Below are 24,209 nucleotides of genomic sequence, written 5' to 3'. Positions count from 1 at the left end.
AACAGATCAGCTACACGATAAATTTACTGATGTTAAATTACAAACAAGAATCCTACAAGGTCTGCTATGAACAATTTTTACTATATACCTAGAGCTCAATATGCCAAACACCCTCTACCATATGGTCTGGAAATGAAACAAGAATACACAGACGACGATCATCCAATCACCAACAGAAGACCAATGGGAGGCCCAGCTGACAAGCCCACGTATTACGAACCAGCTACAGCTGGTGAACGGGGCTATGCCATCAGTCAATGTCCACAGCTACCTGGAATGACGTGGCTGTTAACCTCCGTGCATGCACAGCCTGGTCTACAAAATAATTTATCTCTCTACCTAGAGCACAGTAATCAGTCAAATGACATTGGCACACAAAAAAAAAACAACTGAAGTAATTTATCTAACCTTTTAAGGTATTCATGCCTTCCCTCCCTTAAATCAACCCTTAGAGCATTTTTTTTACAATAAATTTTTCTACACATATTTCCACTCAATTTTATAGTGCATTATGAGCAGCAATTGCACAGTTATGGAAACTTTTTTTGTGTCCTCATTTACAAGATTACCAATTACATTTCTACATTCTTACCGCGAAAGCATTATAGTATGCCCAATGAGGCAGAAAAACCAGCACCCATCAGGGGTCTGTTGGCGTTAATATCAGATTGCAAGAAAACTCGCATAACCAAGTGATGACATCGCAAGACTTTTAGCATCAACTTTGAAAAGTGAGTAGACCGATTTTCCAAACAAACTTGGCCTGCTCCCAAAATTGATTTGGCCCACCCTCAAAATTGTTTTTTCCCCAATTTATGCACATGACCAAGTGATTACACCATGTGACAATCATGTGACCAAGAAAGAAACTTAAGTTGCAAGGTCGCATGACTAGTGACGATGCCTTGCAACATGCGACGTAGAAATAGTCGACATGCCCAGACACGCCAGTTGTGCTGGAATGCTCAGTGTGTGTGTGTGCCCTGCACAGCTTTAACACTCAATACACATGAAGGTTTAAGTGCCTTGGTATCTTAGTACTTTCTGGACCTGTTCTGCTCAGTGATCTCCACTAATGCTAGTTTGCTGCTTCTATTGCACTAGGCATCTGTAATTTCTGCGAGGGGTACCAGTGCCATCTGATGCTGGGACCCTCTCCTGTATGGTAATGTGTGTATCACCAGTATTCTCTATTTCAAACACACAATTTTTTAATTAAAGAACAAACAGGACAGCCTTAGTGATAATATTGCAGATTAGTGTGCCATAGCAGGGAGCATGCAGGGTATTAAACCCACATAGATATGGAACCCACTGCAATGACATCCAAAAGCATAAAGTAGACTAGCAGAGCCATTTCACCTGCCTAGCAAGGAGGGAATCAATGCGAGTGTGTGTGTATGTAAGAATCATGACGTTAATTTGACACCATGCCATCATTTTCAAGAACCACTGTTCTGACAAGAGGACGTGTGTGCAGGAGTAGCAAAGTGAGCTTCAACTAGCAATGGAAGTGCCATAGTGGCAACCCAACCATATCTGCAAACATCATCCCAGATATGCCACGCATACTCCCTACAACGTTAGCCCAAGCAGGTAACTGCCATTGTTGACATTTGGCCTTAGCATCGAGAAGGTCCAGTTTCAGTGCAGCAGGTACGATTTTATTGGTGTCACCTTACATGGCCATGGCAGCATTCTTGGTTTAACATACCTATAGCTTAAGGTCACATGTCACTGCTGCAGTCTTTTCGTCAGTAATGGTCACAAGGGTCGAAGCATAACAAATTTTCAAAAATTAGCCAAATGGTACAAAAACCGGTTGGCCAGATCTGCCTGAGGACAGCAGAATTTACTAAGCTGTTTTGTTTCAATGAACCTAAAAATGTACATTTCATCAAATACCCTTAATTCTGTACCTTGCACTGTCCTCACTGCCGTATAGAAACTATCCTCGTGTTGTTCTTCACACTGCTAGGCGCACAAAATTGTGAGTACTAATACATCGCGTTTTTGCATTTTTGTTCCGCGCTCCTTGAAATAACAAGTTATAAAACCTTCCAGTGAAGTGCTGTAACATTTCAGGTGCCTTTGGCTAAAAGTTGTGGACCTTGCCATTTCATTTTCTTCTTAGACGGTCCAGAAATATACTTCCACGTTAACACGTTCTTGACAGTCTAGTTCACTGAAGCAGGCATTTGTAGACCATCAAGGGCGGCTAATATGTTCTGTGCTGTTAGAATGGCCATTGCAGTTCGGGTGTGAGTTGCTGCACTGCCAATGTGGGGTAGGATCACTGTAAATAAAGAAATTATACTGCAGTTTATTACAGCACCAATACATATAGCGTATTCAGCATGCGCACTGAATGCCAACACGAATAACACAGCTAAAGATATGCAATACGTGTATGACAGCTCTGCAGCTTGCAAGTTATTTTGCACGAACTAGGTACCGCATTTACCCGAATCTAACGTGCACCTGATTTTTGCGACCAAAAAACTTGAAGAATCCTTGAGCTTCGCTTTCAAGAGTAGAACGCAATAGCGCAATCGGACCCTGTTCACATAGCCTTCCCAATCGCTAGCCTGGCTTTGCTGCTCAGTGAAGACCTAAACCGTGCCGCAAGGAAAGTTAAAGTGCAGACGCCCTCTGGCTCTAATATCCCTGCATGCGGCATGATGAAACATGGCCACACGGTGGGGCAATGCCGTCTAAAAGTGTGCCCGTGGGCCTTTGCACCCTCTCGCGGGTGATAGTCAAGCCACTGAAGAACCACCAAAATGTGTGTACCACCAATGCTAAATGGTGTATATAAATAGCTTGGCGTTATAGAGTATGTATGCGTGGTAGCCGAGCAGCTAAACGCATCGCGCCATGGAGCGAGGGGTCGCAGGTTCGAATCCCCGGTCCCACTCGGACCAAAAATTTTTTATTATTTCTTTATTTGCAACTACCTCAAATTCTCACTCGCAGACAACGCAGATTTTTGGCTCACAACCAAAGACACCAACCCCGACACCCGAATTTCTGTGAAACAACCTCTATCACGTTAAAAAGAAAAGCTTCAAACCCTGATTCTAATGCACACATGACTTCAGTGAACAACCTTTTTATTAGGCCTGTACTTCATTCACTATCACTTTCAGATAGCTCCCATTCACTTTCGAATCACAGCATCTTGTCTTCAGTGCTGTCCATCACGTCTGAAACACAGTTCTTGAATGGCTTTACCAACATAGCCAATGGAAACCCAATCCAAGCTTCTGCCACCCACCTTGCCACTTCCTTGGTCGAGCCATGCTTTAGCCTGTTGCTGGCTGTGAACGTATGGCATCCATTCACCAGCGACTAATTAAAAAGCCCCCAAATCCTGTCCTTGACAAACTTATTTATACACACATCTGGTGGCTACAGCTGGAAAGTCATTCCGCCCAATATTACCACCAGGTAAGCTAAAAGCTTGTCTTTGACACACTGGTCCAAGTGGCACTTAAAGGCATCAAGGTAAACGCACCAAGAGGAGCCCTAAGCTAATGTCAGGCCTCTTGCACCACACACAGACTATCCAGTCAAGGACGAGACCGGTGCCTATCCAACTTTTCTCAATGGTGCACATTACAACACATCTGGGAAAGTTCACAGCCTTTGAGAGCGTCCAATTGTGGCCATCTGCTGTACAGGCCAGCATTGCCATTATGTGTGTCCTTTCGTGGTTGGCTGAAAGCACACGAGCTCATTAGGCCTTCGTCGACTTTACTGTTGCGGCAACTTCTGGCCCATGCCAGTCTGCCTTTGTGAAGCAAATCTCTTTAGCTTCATGAACCCGCTAATCCAATTGCGGCTGGCTTTAAACTGGCCTCTCAGAATGCCTCGACTCCTGGCGCGTTCAAAGAAGTATACATTCAGTGCCTCCGCGGTCATGGGCATGTGGTCCACCCGAAGCTTCCTGACAAAGTCAGCCAGCTCGCCTTTTCCTCCCCGTTCGCAGACCATGGTGGCCTTTACTGGATCTTTTACTGTCTGAAATAGACCATTTTAGTTTTTGCTAGATGCAATCGCAAGTCTCAGCTATGCCAAAATCATGAGCTGCAGCTTTGTTTTCACTCCCCTCTGTGCGCAAGATCACTTTCCACTTAAAGCTGTTCCCAAAGTGTAAACAGCACATCTTCATGGCCACTGCATCCACTTGCCTGGAAATTATCAAGCACGATAGCCTGCGAAGCGAATACACCGGTTGATGACATGGTAACAAAGGCAGCACTCTAAGCCACCAAATATTGCAGCTGCGGCTGCGAAAAATGAGGAGAAAATGTGCTACCACTGTAGAACATTCTTTCAAGAAAACCTAGCACTGCCCCTTGAAGCAAGAATTGCTTCCAGGAAAACCTAGCATACTGTGGTCTAACCTACAGTAATGCACTCACATTGAACATTGCACCGATCAGTTCTCATCACACCTCCCAATTTTTATAGTGTACCTCAAGGATCTAAATATGAGAACCATTCAAAACACGTAGGCACTTATGTGTCTAGTTGGCTGCTGCTTTTTGGCATTTGGAGGAATTGTGACGAGCCGGTACGTGGTTGTTGTTGCATTTCGCCCCCATCGAAATGCAGCCACCATGACCGGGAATCGAACCCGCGCCCTCGAGCTTAGCAGCGCGGCACGTTGCCAGCAACAAGTAAATTGCCACTGCTTTGTAGTGGCAATGCTGATGAGAATTTATGGTGTGGGTTTCGGTTTAGGTTTGTATTCGACTATAAAGTGCATGCTATTTTTGGACCTATTTTGCTGCAAAAAATGTGCACATTAGAACTGGGTAAATACGGCACATCACAATGGTTCTTCACAAATCTGGCTGCAAGGCAGGGCAATAAAACCTCCTTTGTTTTTTCTTTTGTCTGCTTAGCACATATGTGCGCATTTTAAAGTACCAGGCACTCTGTTGTACGTACACATACCGTATTTATTCAAATATAAGGTGAGGTTTTTTTTCGAAAACCATGGCCTCAAAGTCCACCCCTGCCTTATATTCAAGGTAAACATAAATAATTGCTTCAGTGCGGGGAAATGCATGCTATTATTTTCTTTACATGAAATATGTAAATAATTTCGAATATTTAACTTTGTAACACTATCACATGGAACTGGAACCAAATGGGTCATTGTCAGCAAAAAGGAAAAAAAAAAGGTGATCCGATGGCAGTTGCCTCCACAAAGTCAACAGCCAACAAGTCACAGGCTTAGAGATCAGCAACGGCACATCACACGATTTCATAAAAAAAGCCAAAAACAGCAAAAATCCAGTATGTTGCAATCCACAAGCCGAGTTCAATACAGCAGTCCCGCAGTTGCCGCAGTCGCTATCCGGCCACTTTCCCATATGCACTTGTCTTTTGTGTTTCCTTGCTGGTGTGCATGTAGACTCCCATGTCCTTTGTTCGGCGTGGCATTTGACTCCACTGGACTGTCTACGAGGACTTTTCCGTCATGACAGGTTACCATGGCAAGTTGTCATTACGATGCCGCATTCAAAAGAAAAGTGATTATCAAAGCCGAAGCTTTTGGCAACTGTACAGCAGGCTGGAAATATGGTGTCCCTGAAAACGATGTGTGTCGTTGGAGAAAGGAGAAGGAGGGCCTTTTTGCCTGCGCTGCGAAGCAAAAAGATTTCCGGGGACCGCGGAAGGGCATGTTTCTCGTAGTGGAGGCAAAACTGAGTGAATTTGTCAGAGAACCCATGAGCTGTGGCTTGGCTGTGACAACGTAAATGTTGTCACATGAGAGTTCACAGCAGATGGTGGCATCTCCAGATCACAGTTCAAGGCGAGCCAAGGTTGAGTTCAGAAACACATGAAGAGAGCCGGGTTCTCACTTAGATGGCGGACTTCTATTGCAAAAACTTCCCGCTGGCTACGAAGCAAAGCTGCTGTCTTTTCAACGCTACATCATTGGATTGCGAAGAGAGCGGAACTTCCTCCTCAGCCAGATCGGGAACATGGATGAAACCCCAATATTTTTTTACATGCCGTCAGCTCAAACGATGCACACAAAAGGTGATCGCAAAGTGCACATACGTAGCGCAGAGAGCGAAAAAGCGTGTATCACCGTTATGTTAGTATGCACCACCGACGGGCACAAGCTGCCGCCTCACGTAGTGCTAAAAAGAAAAACAATGCCCAAAAATGAAGATTTCCCCAAGGGTGTGCACATTTACTGTCAGGAAAGAGGCTGGATGGATGACTGAGGCACTCATCATCAATTGGATTAAGACTGTGTAGTGCCGCCATACCGGGGCACTGTTGACTCGTCAATGCTCATCCTCGATGCTTTTCGGGGACATCTGACTGAAGGGGTCGAGAAGAAGCTACACGAAGAAGCCACAGATCTGGATGTCATCCCTGGTGGCATGACAAGTCAGTTACAGCCACTGGATGTGTGTCTCAACAAGCCTTTCAAGGACCATTTGAGATGCCTCTACAATGAGTGGATAGCCTCCGATGATGCGGCCTTGACACCGTCAGGGCATTTGAAGCGTTCATTGCCGTCTGTGATGGATTGGTGGATAACTGACGCTTGGGCAGCTATACCCAAAGCAACGGTGGCAGCTTCTTTCAAGAAATGCTGCATTTCTAACTCACCGGACGGCACCGACAACAGTGAACTTTGGGCAGATGCATTTTGTGCACTTCAAAGGGGGGAATTCAAATTTTCTGGTGGGATCTTTCGCCTTATACAGTAAACTCTCAGTATGGAACTCCTATTAAATAGAACATATTTTCCTGGTCCATTCAGGTTCTGTTTAACGAGAGTCTACTCTATTAGTGTGCAAACTTTTTTTCTTTTTCGTGGGTCCTTCAACTCCCTCCTCGCCTTATACTAATCGTGACTGCCTTATATTCGAATAAATATGGTAATACAGCAGACTCTCACTAAATGGAACCTGAAGGGACAAAGAAAATGCGTTCTGTTTAACAGGAGTTCCGTTTACCGAGAGGTGAACAAGGGTGCAGAATTCAAGTACGAAACCAATCATATTACAGGAAGTTGTTCTATTTAAGCAGCAATTCGGTTTGTTTTCCATTTACTGAGAGTCTACTGTAATCTTGAGCAAAGCCATGCACTCACCACAATTTGGTAACTTTAACAGTGGATGATCTTTTGGGAGTGGCTCTGGTGTCATGACATCCAAGCCAGCAGATCGGATTATTCCAGAAGCCAGGGCTTCATAAAGTGCCTCCTGATCTACAACTTGGCCTCTTAAAAAATGGAAAAGAACATATGTCGTCACCAACACAAGTGAGCATATTCTACATGCACCAGCTTAAGGGACACTAAAGAGGAAAGTGATTTTTCTCATATTAGTACATAACAATTTCAGAATACCAAAAGCACCACTCTTACCACGAGAAGACACTTGGTAAGCAAGAAGACTCCCAGAAAGAAAATACAGGCCCTGACGTCGCTGCACCACCTCGCTGTGACATCATAGATTTTGACAGCCTCTGCTAGGGCCTATGAAGTCATTTTATAGGTGAAAAGTTGTCTACGCCGTGTTCCAAGGGACCCCAAGGTCTTAACATAGCTCAGAAAATTTCATTGAACCAATGTGGCCAAATTATGCAAAAGAATAGATTCGTGACATCACACTGACATTCACATGCTGAAGTTTCGGTGCGAAATTCAAAAACACAGCTTTGACCTTCATTTCCTCTGCTTTAACCTATGATAGAAAAATTAATGATAAGAGAGATCTGAAAGCATGATTCATCTGTATAAACGTTTCACTTTAGTGTCCCTTTAAGGCAGGTTAACACAGTTGCTCTGAAACATCTGTCATGTCCAAAACGTAAAATCCCTTATGTTACGTCACCTTAAAGGGGTACTGACACAAAATTTTGCGGCTGAGATAGCCTGCGGGATCGATTCTCGTGAACATGCATATATCATCTCCCAAATATGAATAGCAAACACAGCTTGGAAGGTAATTTATATGAATTTTGAAGTTTGCACTCCTGATCCAGCAATATAGTACGCCACATCTTGCAACACTGACATCATACAATGTGACCTGAAGGTGACCCCAAGCTTTCGCAACGTCACCACAGTGGCCGAGCTCCGAGATGCTCAGCTAAATCATGACATCACAGTTGCCACTGCGCTTTAGCTGTGCTTGCGTCAGCAGACTATTACTATTCGGCGGCTTCTCCAGAGTCCGTGCCCGCAGCGAACGTGTGGAAGCCTCAAGAAAGTCTTTACCACCAGGTGACGATGATGACAATGACGGCGAAGACATTGCGTTGCACATGCCGCATGCGAAAGAACGGGAGCAGACGATGCAGGCAGCGTAGAAGTGCGCCACATTTCTGTGTGCTTTTCACATGCTAGATAACGTTAGTTGCACACGGCGGCTTGTCGTTCTCGGAGCTCTCCCAAACCGAAACTGAGACTGGTCGGTAATAAAAACATGGCTGATCCCTCTGTCATAGGAATCGGTACATATAACACGAAAGTGAAACGTGTCTTCACTGATGTAGTTGAGCGTTTGTTGTGCATTCTTTTGCCCCAAGGGCGAAAGAATGAATGCTACAGCAACAAATTGTATTGTCACGCGAAGAACGGCAAGCAGCTCGAAACTTGCAACGCGCTGCTCAAGCAGAAAGGATGCACAGAACGAACATACACAGGATGAGAGCGAACTGTCACATTTGTAACTTATTTCTGCGTGAGCACCGCGCTCTTTTCGCAAAAGCGGCCGCTGCAGTGGGCCAAGTGACCTTCGTGCTCTCAACGCAAGACGTACGATTCACCGCGATCACGAGATAAGCGCACGCACGAGCGACCATGCCCTGTAAAGGCAGGCGCTCGTCGCAACGGCGGCGACTTTTAAAGCGCGCTCTTCGAGCCCTTCGCGCCATCTCGCTACTGATAACGAAAACACGCTGTAACACGGATCTCTGAGTATCGCCACCGGCAAATGGTGTATATAAATAGCTCGCCGTTAGCATTGCGAAGAGCGAGCCATCCGTGGCCGAATCGTTTCACGCTACGCGCTGCGGAGCGAGGGGTCGCAAGTTCGATTCCCAGTGATGGAACTTTTTCTTCTTGTTTTTTTCTTTGCCCACTGTTAGTCTTTATATTTTACAACGTCATATCCATGATGGAAATACGTCAGTGGAGCCGTGGTGGACCCCGGCATAAAACACTTTCGTGTTAAAAAAGACCATAATTAATTACCTGTCGCACACTGCAGCGAGCGGTGTGTCGTGTTATGACTAATAGGCCTCCAGCAACATATTGAAGCAAAAAAAAAAAAAACGACACGAAAATATTTGTGTCAGTACCCCTTTAAGTTTCAAGACTTCAGACTTTCAGTGAAAATCAAGAGACATTAAAAAATTTAAAGGAATTTGATGCCCCAAGCTGGTAATTTAGGGGCCACGAATATAAGTGGAGTCCTTCAACACTTCTTTACTGGTCGTGAAAGTCCCGCTGAGCTTCACCTTGGGGACAGATGCTGACACTAGTGGTGCAGACACTATTGACGGGATGTGGCTGTACAGGGGACATATGGAGATTGCAGGGGAACAAAATCGCACATTCTCTGTCGAGATAGTCAATGGCAAAGAGTCCAGTATAAGGAAGGTGAGGAACAAACAACCCACCATGGTAGCCGAGTAGCTGTGACACTGCACTGGTGAACGAGAGGTCGTCATGACCAGCATCAATTTTCCCGGCATTATTTGATAGGGGCAAAATGCAAAAACACTTAAGTACTACACTTGGGTACACTTTGAACAAACCCAAATGGTCAAATCTAATCCAGAGTTTGCCACTGCGGCATGCTTTATCCAGAGGGTGGTTCTGGCATGTAGATACCCTCCCCCCTCCATTAGAGATTTTAAAAGGTATTTAACTGTTAATAATGCAATACTACCGATGGCACACCAAATATTTAGTGTTGACCTTATATGGGCAGCTCATTAATGGGCAAAGTTTTACACATAGCAAGAGTGGCTCCATGCACAATTACGTGATCAGTTCAAATTAGAAAAAACTGAAGTTGTAGCAGTTGTACCGCTTCATACATAAAATTAGAAAAATAAATACCCCACACTTATATAAATTACCTACATGACTACCCACTGCAACGTTAGACACTGCAGCATTGTCCCTATATTCAAAACCCTTATAACTATTTTACATCTTCTATGAAACCATAATGAACATTGAAAAGTTTGTGAATAATGGGTTGCGCTAACTTTTTTTTTACTTTTCAGCAGCAGTAAAAGGGCTTTAATAAAAATGACACATCAGACCTGCATTAACACTGAAATGCACGTAACCTTTTTTTAACGTTAAGGTCTGAAGTAGAGCTGTGCGAGGCCACTGATGACGGTCTTACAAAATGCACATCTTGTTTTCACAATATCCCCATCAGACAAAGAAATAGCACCATTTATGTAACAGTAGATGTCAGATTGAAGATACCATAGTATGATTAGCCATGCTAGTGCTTTAACAAAAACTCAAGGAAATTATTTCATGAACAGTGCAGCATATTTTGCCAATCCTCCACATAAGGCAAATACACTGCACCCTTACTGGCACAGTAAGACTATAGCGTGGCTTACTAAAGCTTCCTTTACTTAAATTCTCATGAGAGAGTACAGAGTCTCACACAACTGAGAGAACTTGATTGTGTTGACTATATTAATGATTGTGTATGTGCATGCAATTAATTCAAAGATCTTCAAAATGCGCACTCAGAATGTGGCTGCTATATATCGGTCAAACGGGTGCAGAGCAAAGCTGATCTGCACCATATTAGGTACTTATGTAAATCATGATAATTGTTGGGTTTTTATGTGCTAAAACCATGATATCATTATGAGGCACACTGTAGATATGGGACTCCAGATTAATTTTGACAATCTGAGGTTCTTCAACATGGTCCTAAATCCAAACACACGGGTGTTTGGATCTAGGACCATGTTGCAATTTGCCCCCCCTTGAAAAGTGGATGTCATGGCCAGGAATGAAAACCGCACCCTCGAGATTAGCAGCACAATGACTTACATGCTAAGCTACCACGGCAGCTTACTTGCATAACTTAGCCAGACTGGGGAGCACGAGAGCAAGCATGCATTCCAGCTCCATTGTGCACATAGCAAACACTGTACATTGCAGCTACATGCTATAATAAGCTCATTGAACATAAAAATGGAGCCTATAATATTAAAACATGACATACCTGCTTATGTTGATAAATGAGGCTGTGCTCTTCATCATGCTGAAGGCCTCCTTGTGAAACATTCCTTTTGTTTCAGGTGTGAGGGCACAGCAGACTATTACATAGTCGGACTGTCTCAACAATTCCTCGAATGTTGTGAACTGAGCACCCATTGTCTCGGCTGCTCCAAAAGAGTGAGGGAAAAGGAAAGGGAAAAATTCTAACCAGACTGAGATGAAGTGTATTCATGAAATTTAATTGCTGTCAGAAGTGAAACACTACCACAGGAATGCCTTAACCCTTTGACACGCCTTGTACACAATTGTGTACACCACTCGTTTTTGCCATTTGTAATGACTAAGGGCTAAGAAAGAGCAAGATACATTGAGCTTTGGATGAAATGAACCTCCTGCATAATAAATTTGTCTTCATTGAACTTCATTTTGTAGTGTAATGTTGTATATGATCAGTTTGTTGAAGGCAGTACACTGTTCGACGTGCCCCTTCCGACGAGCCACGTCAAAAGTATATTTTTTCTTTTCTACAAAGGGACATACCCGAAAACGAATTTGCAACATATTTCTGGCGTATTATTCAGTCAATTAATGCGAAAACGGAGCACGAATGTCTTCACAATAAATAGATATTTAATTATAATTGAATTAGAATTAATTACTAAACACACATAAATGAACGCATTATGACATTTTTTTTTTGCAATAGAATATTGATTGCCTTGAAATAACGTTATGTCAATTTGACGCGTTGAGAGACAGTTCTTCATAGGTGGCGTCTGAAAGGGTTAAGATGAAGTGTGTTAACTAATATCCAATATCGTACCATAAAATTGCAGTGTTACATAGCACCTGCAATAACTACTGATATCCCAGCGGAAGTTCCCTTCAGATGAGATTGGCAAACACAGCAGATACACACCAAATTATAAGAGCATGGCAGCCGAACTGAGCATGACAGGTGTTGCACAACTCCAAGCAAACTACCGTACTCTTCAGCTAAACAGCAGCATCACTGTTAACCCTTTGAGGGTCGATTTTTTTCACAAAACACGTCCCTAAAATGTGTATTTGTTTTTACTGCTGAATTGAATTCTTCAGACGAATCTATTTAAGAAAAAAATTGTCTAAAATTATTTTCAGTGACCGTAAAGTGACAAAATATCATTTGGGTTGTTACAAGATAAATTCTAAACAAAAACCTATACAACTGTTAAAAAATTGTGGGTTGAAATAAACATCTGTGTAGTTCATAGGCGTACAGAAATAAGTGTGCGAAGTGGTGTTAAGTGGATACACAGGGGGAGAAAAGCCACTTTTGATCCAGTCAGTATCGTCTCACCGCGCACGCTTTTGAGATGTCACTTCCGCATCCACATCTGAGTTTTAACTCGTAACTCCCCATATGACGGGCTGACATTTACTGAATATGATTCTGATCCGGCAGTGGAACGGCGATTCGGAGGAATAGCCGCTAGACTCACTTGCGGCAAAGAAAGCGGCGCGCACTTCCATAGCGAAAGCAAACTGCGCAGGTGAGCGCACCAAAGGAAACTGTCTAGTTGTGAGCGCACCTGGAAAGCGAAAACAAGTAGGAAACCTATAATAATCCTTCATCTCATCACTAATGAGACGGAAGCGGATTTTGTGAGTCCCCAAAACAGAAAACACAACTACAGCGACACCGTTTGTGTCAGTCAGCGCCTGCGCGAAAACAGGCGCAATCGCGCCCCGGGGAGCAATAAACGAGAGAGTAACAAAATGGTCATCCTTTGAGAGATTCTAAAAAGGCGAGCCAACAGTCTTGCGGGCACAACAAGTGAGAACCAGCTGAAGAATGAAATCAAAACTAGCCGGCGCACCACTGCAATAAGGGAAAAAATTTCACGTATTCCCGCAGTGTGGCAGCACATGCCAAGCAAGAGAAATGATCAAAAAAGGCACACGTTTTAAACATACAGGCATGACATACATGTACGTCTTTGTGTTCTGGCTGTTAGCAGGTGATGTACATGTACGTCTTTGACCCTCAAAGGCTTAAGTGCTGTTAAACTCAACAGTAGCTAAAAGTAGCTGTGCAGCTGGAATATTAACTGCAGGTTCACTTGTTTCATGAAGGTTGCATGCATCAATGAATAAATTTTACTATCACACAAAGGCACATATATATACATGTTTGCGTATTTTGCACACATTACATGCCTCTACAGTCAACACCCCAGTACATCAACACCCAAAGCTTTACGCATATGTCAAAGAAAGAAAAAGAAAAAAATTTGCACTCAATTTTTTTTCTATTGTTAGTGCGAATTAAAAACAAAAAAATCTGCAGATATTTTATGTATTAAATTTCCACACAACGCTTTGCTACATACGAGCAAGAATGACAGATCCTACAAGCTGGGCGATAAGTGCAGCTTATTAAGAAGTATGTTAAACACCCTGAATTCAGAAATAAGTTGCGCCGTGAAAATCAAATTTTTAATATCTCACAAGCCTCACTGAACATTTGTTACACTTACCTGCTGCTTTGCGGGACCTTGAATAGTACAGAAACCGTGACACCTTAAATACCTTTAGCCTCTCGAGAATTCCAAGCCCTGAAACCAAAATTCCAACATTTATACAAATTTTCAGACCACAAAATGAAAAAGCTGTTTTAGAGAACGACATGTTGACATGAGCAGTTGTGACTAAGTGAAACATGCTGACATATTGCTTTGGCTCTACCTCCCTTACTGCCTTGTGTGTGCCATGAAAGACAACAAAATATGTGATACTGTTTGGTGCAGGCAGGGCTGCACCAAACAAGACATTGTTCAGGGAAGAAGCTACTCAAAAGCTACAGTACCTTCAAAAATTAAGTAATTTTTTCCTTTTTACTTGTTTTGTTAAATTAAGCTAGCCTAATTTATGAAAATAAATATAAAAGTTGAATTTAAACTGGCAAAAGCTTAAAATAGCATTTAAAGAGCACAAGGCGGCTGTTAGAAATGAGAGAGTGGGCAATGTCTCAAGTTCCCTGGCGGACACAAAGCAGCTGCTTGCCACTGCAGTTTTTGTGAGGAGTTCAGCAAAACTAACCTTGGGTGCACAAGCTCCCATGAAGCAAGAAATAACAAAAAAGCATGTCTTTGCTCTGCAAACAAACCTGTAATTTTAACTTTAAAATGTGTTTTTCTCAAGATGATACTCATAGCAACTTTACGAGTTTGGCCATCTTGTTCATGGTATTTCTGATGCTCGAATCTAGATAAAATATTTCCCGTATATTTTTTAAAGTATGAGAAGTGCCGCTATTTCCTTTAAATTTTGATATCACATATACTTACAACAAATTAAAAGTAACCGATTACTGGTGTCTGAGTATTATAAGACTTCCAAATTTTCCTTCATGAAAATGTTTTATATGCACTTTCCAGTAAGCTTTCGGAATTCTACAGTTGATGTGGAGGAACATGAGTTATTAAGGTGTGCAATTAAGGAAGTTTAGCGACATAAAAGGCTGAGCAAAACGACCTACATTTTGTACATTTACAGAATGAAAACTAGACAACTTACTACAAAACTGATTCAATTTTTTATATCAACATACAAAACTATGTAAACAGACAAGGGTTTTTTGCTCTAGATTATGTATTTTAAAAAAGTGTCTTCAAGTAGCATGGTTTTGTAGCACGAGTCATCAACAACTCCTCATGAAACCATGAGTATACAGTCAAATCTCGTTACAACGAACACCACATTAACGAACATTTCAAATTAACGAACTTTTAAGAAATCCCGTGCCGACTGCTTATAGTTTCAATGTAAAAATATTTCACTACTACGAACTTCAGAATAACGAACATTTCAGAATAACGATCGTTATTTAATTCCCGTGTAATCTTAACAACACCTCAGTACTGCGAACTTATATCCCGAAATGCGAGGATTCTTAGATTTCAGTGTATCGGTCATGGCAGTCGGAGCTGTAAGGTAGCAGACGACGCAGCGCGAAGAGCGGACGCCCTCGCGCTAAAACCTGAGATGGCACGGGAGGAGAAAGACGCGGGCGGAGAACTTTTTTTTTTTCCCCTTCGTTGCGGAGGCGACAACGCATCAGGTTTTGTAAAGGCCCAACCGCATGCATAGCACGCGAGTCGCGACTTTCGAGCGAAGGCGACTGCGACAAACGGGCTCCGTCGCGCTGCTCGATTGAAAACTATTGCGCGCACGCAGGCAAATTACGAAAAAGAATTACAGAGTAGATGAATGACAACATGCCAAATTTATTATTGTCTTGTTTGAGATAAAGATGCCATAAAAGCGTTTCGGGACTTCCTTTTTTCGCAATCTTATGTTTAACCGCGGCAGTAGTATCTGCTGTGATCCCATGGGGCGCCCGGAAGCGTACGCTGCCTACGCTACGTCGCACTTTGCAAACTGCATTATGTTGGGGTTAGTCCACGAGGCGCATCTCGACAACGTTTCCTCTTGCTGTCATAGAACGTTTAAGAAAAGCCGCAGCGCCTCACATCGTTGCTTCGCAGGGATAAGGGCTACCTCACACGACGGCGATGTTGACATTGCAGCAAGCTACCACCAATGCAGCAAGCTACCACCGAAACATCAAAACGAACCGTCGATCATAAATAACGACAAAATACGGCCGCTGCCTCGCTCTCCGCGTGAGATGGGGCTGTAAATAAGGTAGTCTATAACTTGCATTCCTTGAAGTACGCGCCGATTGGAAGCATCACGAGCAAATTGCAACCGAAGCAAGGGTCAGAGATGCTGCCATGTTGTTGGATATCGTCATGCTCACTTCCGGGCGACAAGCGATGTTTTCTGGCTTTCCAGAAACCTGGGATGCTATCGCGGAACGATTCTATTTCAGATTCCAATGCCTTTCGTGCTTTTCGCGCTTGGCCAGTGGTCAGAACGACGGTCCGTCCGCGTTATCAGCGCGATCAGCCAGCCGTGTGGAATCGGAAATAGCATCGTTTCGCGATTGCACCCCTGCGACAAGCGACGGCGATGGATGGCCCTCCGCGACAGCAAATCCTGTCGGCCGTCGCTAAAAACTCGCGTGCATGCAGTTGGGCCTTAAAGGATTGCAGCGATGACATGGACGACGATGTCACGGTAGCACCCGAAGATCGCGACGAGTCCGTGTCGGCCACAGATGCGTTGGACTACTTGAGGAAACTCCGCATATTCATAGAAAAAAGCGGAACAGCGACCGAAGCGGCGGATAAAAATGCGGACGGTCTAGAATCGTTGGTGACGCAGAGTTTGTGCTGCACCCGTCAAAAAAACGATCACGGACTATTTCAAATAAATGTGCCTTGTCTGACGTTCACGTGTGCATTGTTGTGAGAAACGAGTTCAAGGACGTACCGTTGCAAAGGTAGAACGTTTGCGTTACTGAAATTCTATTGTTATGGTAAATTTTTGGGCTTTCACTATAACGACCTTTCAGAATAACGAACATTTTTCCGCGGTCCCCTGAAGTTCGTTATACCGAGATTTCACTTATGAACACCAGTGAGATCTGTTTAATACAAGCTCTAAGCTAACATAGACGTCTCCCTATGGCCTCAAGAATACTATCCAACCATCTTGGGCATGGGAAATCTCATTTCTTATTACCTTCTACTTTAACTTGTATTCATTTTCACTCCACTGAACTGTTAGCGCATATGATATGACCAAAATAGGAGAGTTTTAATTTAAGGACCTCTGCTTCAAAAGATGCTAGCGTAGTAATTGTACTCAATACGAATGTTTCTTAACCCTTTGCGGTCCAAAACCTTTACCCACTTTCCGGCTCTAGCGGTCCGAAACTATTTCGCCAGTTTCTGGCGCCGCGAATAAAAACACAAGCTGTGGAAGAGAAACGCACAGGATATTTATTTTTGCTCCTGCATTCTGCAGGCAACTCTTTTAGTGATATTTGGGCAACGTATGATACCGCTCAAAGCATTCCCCTGTGTGCAGGCCAGGGTTATTACTGCAGGTTTCCACCGCCGCCGTCGTCGTCTTCGTCACTCACTTCTGTCGAATCACTGTCATCACTGTCTGGTGGAGGCACGTAATTCTCTTCCTCACTAAAGTCATCCTCGCTTTCGCTAAAAGCACCGCCGTAAAACGCACGCGGTGAAAACGTGGCCATGCTTCTCAGCGAACCGCGCGCGCGAGTGGGTACGCTCTAGGCCCCGTGCTGATCATAGTGCTGCACCCTAGTGTCAAAAAAGTAAAACCTCAACAAACAAAGCTCACGTATTCCTCAAGAGATGGCCCTTCATGTATACAAAAAATGCGCGCGACTCGCGGTGAGAAAACAGCAAAATTTAAACCACGAACACCCTTGTCGGGCGGGGCCCGACAGCGGACCGCAAAGGGTTAATATACCGTATTTTTTCACATATAACCCGCAACCAAAATTTCAACCCTACAAAAAGAAAAAAATTATGCATATAACCCACACTTCCACTTTTTAAGCACATATTGCAATTTTTTGATGTGGATTATATGCAAGAAAATACGGTATGTTGACACATTAGTTCGTTCCTCACACAGCTTCACTGAGGGGCAGGCAGAATTGGAGGTGTTTGCCTTGTAAATTCCAATCCCACCAATAGATCTCTATTTCGAATTTTCTCTAATAACATGTTGTACCTCTTTTCGGAGTTCTACAGAATACTTTATTGTAATGCTACAACAGTGTACATGGCCAGCGGGACTTGCACCAGATCAAGGCAACTACACTGTGCAATCAATTTTTTTCGTGCCACATTTATTTCATCACACCCCTCCAGTGGCTTCAAATCATAAATTGGGTTGTTGTAATGTTCTGCTATCTGAACAGTTGTTTCATATCTGTATATTGCTTACTGAATGGATTAACGTGTACAGTACTACAGAAGAAGACTTTATATACAATTATGCTGTTTAGTTCTTGCTTCTACGCATCAATACAAAGCAGTGCTCTTCTTGTGTTCTCTTGCATCCAACTGCACTGTTCGTTCCCCTTTGTTATGTGCTAACCAGCCCAGTCCAGCCCCCTTTGACATGGTACTAAACGTAGCTAACAATGTACAGGTACTTAAATATTTCAACACACTGAAAAGGTGGTGACATGAACAAAGGAGACGCTCATATCATCATCATCACAGTGACACAGGCATTGTGGGTTTGCAGTCATCCCTAGTGTGTGAATCAAATTAAGCAGTTGTAAGTTTGCTGAGATGGAAATTTGGGCTAGTTGGTCTTGCATGACAAGTGAACCACGGTGCAACTTCGAGAAGGGATGAACGAAGAAACCACACCGAACAGAAAAACAGCTATCCGAGTATTACGTTTCATTGTTTGTCCCTTGTCATAAATGCACTGTGGGTCACCTTTCACTCCCCATGTTCATGAAATGGTGCTGTAAAGTGTGCGGGTGTGAATTCGATTTCAGGCCACTGCAAATGCATTTTGATGGGGGCAAAATGCAAGAATGGCAGTACAGGACAAATAACCGATCATTAGTAAGAGTGACGGAATTGATACCAGGGGATGGGAAACACAGCCGATGACAGCAGAGAGTTAGGTGGTGCGATGAAATTAAGTAATTTGCAGGCGTAATGGAATCGGCTCACGCAGGACAGGGCAAGTCGGAGATCATTGGAAGGAGCCTTCGCCCTGCAGTGGTCGTAGGATAGATGATGACGATTCAATTACCTTCACACTTAATGTGAGCTATCCGGTTCATTACTTGCTAATAATTACTGACACTAACAGCTTATTGAAAATGTGCACCGGAAACAAACAAATGGCAGTAAACAGTGCACAAAACTTGCCTATGTTGCCCATGCCAACTATTCCAACAGTTGACCCTCTGATCTCCGAGCCACACATCCATGTTGGGCTCCATGCAGCCCTGCTCCACTCTCCACTACAAGGATAAAAAAAAAATTTGTTACACTACCATGTCAGTCAAAAGTGACAATAGCTACATGCTTTCACTGCCAATATGAATGAGCACATAAATATGTCAAAGAATTTTCTGCAGGTATGTATCACTTTATTTTAATGAAAGGATTCAATGAAGATGATAACATCCTATGAAAGTGAAATTGCAGACTGTCATAGATAATCGGTACATGGCATTAAAACTACTGCCTACAATCTAAATGTTCTTGCACATACTGTATCTGTACACAGGTCAGAGCTAAGCAGGCAGCAATAAATACAGAAATTTATGGTTATAATAATAATACAGGTGCCTAAGCTCAGACTATTTGGATCAAAGGTGGCAACACATTTCATGAAATAGGATTTCAGTGACCAAACTAAAATCACTGCTCTTAATATTGTTTAATGTGACATCCAGTTAATAGCTCGAAACTGAGTTTGCTCCTTTCCACTGTAACAGTGCAATGTCTTCTCCATTATCCCTTTAAAGCACAGTTATGTACTGTTGACAAATGCACCAAATTTCCAATGATTTATATAACAAGTCATTAGACATATTCTTGCAAAAAATTTGAAGTAGTACTATCTTGCTTTGTACGAATTCCAGTGAGCCATTATAATTATACAGTAATGACATATCTATTGTGCAGTAAATCATCTTGCGTTTTTGCGTAAAAAGAATCAAATCACTGACTCAAAGTGCGCGCACAATTTGCTTATCGGCTGCAAGCACTACGAGAGATGAGAAAGTTTTCCTTTCACCACTGCTGCTCTTAGAAGATATTCTCAGTGATGCTACCGAGGACTTCTGATTTGGAGCAATTTTTGGAGCTGCAAAATTTCCGTTTTGGAGCACTTTGGAGCAGCAAAATTTTCATCTTGGAGCACTTTGGAGCAGATAATTTTGCATCTGGGAGCACTTTGGAGCAGCGAATTTTACATCCTGGAGTGCAATACAGAAGCATATTGCATTAACATTCAAGCACCTGAGTATTATTATGGGGCTCTTATGAAGGCTAGAAATATTTCGATTCATTGCAAATCTCATGGAAAAAATCATCTCAGGAGCATAGGCGTGCGCACAGGGGGGGCAGCCCCCCCCCCCCAATCACCTAAGAGAGGGGGGGGGGGGGGCGCAAAATCTGCCCTGTACATTGACTCTTGCGATAGCAATTATATGGACACTCTCGGCGGATTTTTGCCGTCGCCGTTGCCGTAATTTTCCGTATAAAGTCCAAATTAATAACATCACCACGCGCATTCTAGCCGCGGGTGAAAGCTCGCGAGCGCTGGCGACGAACGCGGCTGAAGCGCAGATTAAACTAGCCGGCCGTCTGTCTTCGTCGCACGGACAGCGCATGAGATAACATCTTCCCGCGTGCGGGCCTGCCGTCGAGTGCTCATCGAACAGAGAGGAAACGCCCCGCCCGTCTTTCGTAAGGAGCATGAAGGGACACCAGGGGAGAGGAAGGGGGGAGGCGCATCGTTCGAAGGGCGCAGTCGCTTGCGCGCGCGCTATCTCGAGGCATCACAGGAGACGGCTCTTAAACTTGCTGTGCTCTCAACGCTTACTTCGCGTTTAGAGAACTCAGAGCAAGAAAACGCTTCGGTTCCTGGAGGGGACATATTCCCTTAAACCAGCGTTTTGTTGAGTTACGCGAGATCGGATCCAAATGAGTTAGCTGCTAGTCTTACTTCGTTTCACAACACAATTTTTTGGTATCGCATTCATTGCTTCGCTCTTAAGCGAAACTGAGTTTTTTTAACCGTTAGCTATTGACCCCCGAAAGCGAGGGGCGGTCGTGTAACATGGCGTAGCCGCTTCACTGTGGGCCGTCAGCGACGGGCGCCCGCTACTGACAGCTGCGCATTTGAGGCTGCTCCGACCAGGAGATATGATTTTACTAATGAGATGACATTTTTAAAAAAGCAAGCAAAAAATTCGAATTGGAACCCTAGCACGTGAGCTCGAAAGGGCAGGGCCTTTCGGGGGTATTTACCGCAGAGTGATTACAAACTCGGACGTGCTGGCGGAAGGAATTACGAAAAAGCTGTTCTCGATGAAGATCCATGGATAAAGTATATCTGAGGAAAAGTGTCAACGCGTTTCCACCGTTCGCGTGCTCTTCCATAAACGCGAAGCAAGGAAAATTCGATATTGTCCCATATATCTACTGCGAGCGATCCCAGATTTCATTCCGCGATGTCCGGAAACAGAAGTGCCAGACATTTTAGCGGCACTCATGTAGTTATTACTGAACATTGCTTTCCTGAACATTGCTTTCCTTACGTGCCGTGCGTCGCTTGAAACGAGCTATCAGCAGCGTTTCTGGAACTGACGACGTCCGCCGATGAATCGCCGTCGCACTTTCTCGCTACCGATAGGCCTAGACGTCACGAGCCCTTGCGGAGAGCGCGTTTTGCTGTCGAGCTGACTTGCAGAACAGCAGCTGCGTCGGCACCGTGCATGGCATCGTGGCTTACTCGGAACGCACGCGCGAGCGCCATTTATTCAGCGGAAGAATTCTTGGTCCATGATTGCGACTTTATTGGCAGCCCCAAGATCGAGCTGCACATGTTCTGACGCGCCGGCGGTGCGATTGCCGGTGACAGACGCCCCCAAACCCGAGACTTTGGCGCAGTTTGGCGCAAATTTCGTCGATATTATCAGGATGGCGCAGTAAATACAATTTGGCGCAGTTTGCGCAGGAGTGGAATCACTGTATTCTGGTAGAATATTCGACATGCCACTAAAATAACAATGGCAGAATACCAGTTTTTTTCATTTCCAGTCAACGACAATTCTTTTCCTGCAAGAATGCAATTTGAGCAGCCGTGCAATAAACATTTAACCCTTTAACTCCCAAGCCTGAGCTGTACTCATCATTGGAGGTTATACCAAAGTCGCCAATGAACAGTCACACTCCCTCGGCACAATGTGTACTCCTGTTAGTGCCAAAGACGAGTTATGGTCAGCAATTGGCTTCGGCTTCAATTTTGAACTCTAGAAGGTGGTAGAAGTCTGAAAAAAGAACATACTTTTGCACCTTTGCCGTGTGTTTAGCCTGGCGGCAGCAGTTTAAAACGGTGGCACGCATGAGGAGCTGTGGAGGTATCTCCAGATAAATAGCTGGTTCTTGGAGTAGTTCGATGGCAGCATTGCTAAATACATTAAATATGTCTCAGAGGGAGAGTCCGACTGCGAATACAAGACTGCTTCAGATGATGACAATGAACAGGGTCGTGTTTGTGACGGTACGAAGCAACATCTATGCACTTCACATTTTGTCACGGTCTGTCTGTACTAATATGGTGTATTTGCATACATTGTATGTAAATGGCATGCACTGAGAGAAAGCTCAACATAAAACAGTTTTATTTTAGTTATTCCTAACCAGTGAAGTCCTATTTCCAAAACCCGAATGAGAAAAAGGGTATGTCTACAGAAAAGATAGGGAAATATGGCACTTTTTGCTGTAAATACTTTCGGTGTTAAAACGGTTAAGTATTTCACAGTTATCATGGTCCACTAGAATGCATACTATTGCAATAAAAATAAATGCGAGCAGTGCAGCACCTACACGCTCTACTGTTCGAATTTCTTTTCACGCGCTCGTAACCCTGGCTGGTAATAAAAATACGCTAGAGTCATCTGTGGCTGTACTGTGGGCGATTCGAGCGTATTTTTATCACCAGCCAGGGTACAAGCGCTTCGAAAGAAATTCGAACAGTGAAGCGTGTAGGTGCCAAACTGTTGGCATTTCTTATTATTGCGACAAAGCAACATCCTATTACTTAAACTTTAAGGCAACAAAATGTCCAGCATCTTAAAATGAATTATGGAAATTTGATGCATTCATTGACAGTCCATAATAAATTGATCACGCCTGAGGGGATTATCTTGCACCCCTCATTTATTGGCTGTGTTTTAGCAACTGGCCCCTTCTTTAGTACCACTACATGCCTGCTGGCGCTACCTAGCAAAATTGGAACAGGAAAAAAAAAAATGTTGTACCTGCCTATTGCCTGATGAGCCTCGAACATTCGCCGAGCCGTTGCAAGCAAAAGACCGATTCCTAGCTCCGCTGTTGCGTCAGTTAACACATGAGGCGTGTTGCCGAGTGCGATTCGCCTGAAAGGAAGATACCCTTATGTCAGAAACTGCATACAACATAAAAACTGTGCGGGAATACTCAAGCCTACCTTTTTGTGCACTCAGCAACGTTGATGTGGTCATAACCAACTGACATTGTACCGATTGCCTTCAAGTTGGGGCCTGCGAGAAAAGTAATAGTTTAGCGCCGAAAGAGAATCAGGCAAGCACAAAATTTTAGCAAGCTGTGCATTTTACCAGCAGCATCCAACAATTCAGAGTCTACCTTCTCTGTAACCAAGCAAAACAGAGCGTCTTTGCCAGCAATCTTTCGCAGAAGAACCGGCCTAGGAATCGGCTGATCTTCATTCCACACCTCGACATCGCACCTGAAAGAAGATTTACTCGCAGTGTCAAATATGCAGTTAGAAATGCAGACAAAATCTGCAGCCTCACCTGTCAAAGAGAAGGTCCAGAGCTTCCTTGGCTACGTCGTGCCGTGTGACCAGCACAGCTGGCTTTTGCACGGGGCCCATACTTGATAGCCGCTGTCGGACCGCGTTGGTGAAAGTTGGAGGGTTGAAGGTCAAAAAGACACGCCGCACATTAAACAAGGGCTGGCAACGGTGCCACATTTGACGTCAAAAATGTCTCAAGGAAATGCGATAACTTCCCATATCATCGCAAACTGCACAAGTCACACGACTCACACGCTGCCTCTGGTCTGCTCTGGTTTCAACTCTACCATAAGCCGTGCGCGCTTCTCATTCCGCGACAAAAAATAGTAATGTAGCTACGATTTAGAATATAGTATGGAAAGACTTCGAATCAACAAAATTAACACATATATGTCGTAATTATAAGCTTAGAGCCTTGTAAGTGTTTTTATTGCCCCATAATGAATGAACATTTCTTTATTAT

At 43.8% G+C, this 24,209-nt stretch overlaps 1 protein-coding gene across 1 annotated transcript; it reads right to left on the bottom strand.

The window, feature by feature from the left end:
- Positions 1 to 2,122: 2,122 nt before the first annotated feature.
- On the bottom strand, positions 2,123 to 24,026 carry LOC119397639 (glyoxylate reductase/hydroxypyruvate reductase). The gene is made up of 9 exons (XM_037665066.2): positions 23,745 to 24,026; positions 23,547 to 23,677; positions 23,399 to 23,471; positions 23,211 to 23,327; positions 19,081 to 19,175; positions 13,774 to 13,851; positions 11,259 to 11,418; positions 7,133 to 7,263; positions 2,123 to 2,296 (listed from the first exon to the last, which is right to left on the bottom strand). Exons 1-9 carry the CDS (start codon positions 23,921 to 23,923, stop codon positions 2,178 to 2,180), a joined length of 1,083 nt encoding a protein of 360 aa, XP_037520994.1. The 5' UTR covers positions 23,924 to 24,026; the 3' UTR covers positions 2,123 to 2,177.
- Between the last annotated feature and the right edge of the window lie 183 nt (positions 24,027 to 24,209).

This window comes from Rhipicephalus sanguineus, chromosome 1, assembly GCF_013339695.2.
Source record: "Rhipicephalus sanguineus isolate Rsan-2018 chromosome 1, BIME_Rsan_1.4, whole genome shotgun sequence".
NCBI classification, from domain to species: Eukaryota; Metazoa; Arthropoda; class Arachnida; order Ixodida; family Ixodidae; genus Rhipicephalus; species Rhipicephalus sanguineus.
This window is presented reverse-complemented; position numbering and strand designations above follow the sequence as displayed.

Coding starts and splice junctions, on each gene's coding strand:
- LOC119397639 (XM_037665066.2), bottom strand. CDS start 23,923: ATGTGGCACCGTTGCCAGCCCTTGTTTAATGTGCGGCGTGTCTTTTTG. Junction 13,852..19,080: donor AGTTGGCATGGGCAACATAG/GCAAGTTTTGTG, acceptor TTTTGGTTTCAG/GGCTTGGAATTCTCGAGAGG. Junction 11,419..13,773: donor AAGGTCCCGCAAAGCAGCAG/GTAAGTGTAACA, acceptor CTTTTGGAGCAG/CCGAGACAATGGGTGCTCAG.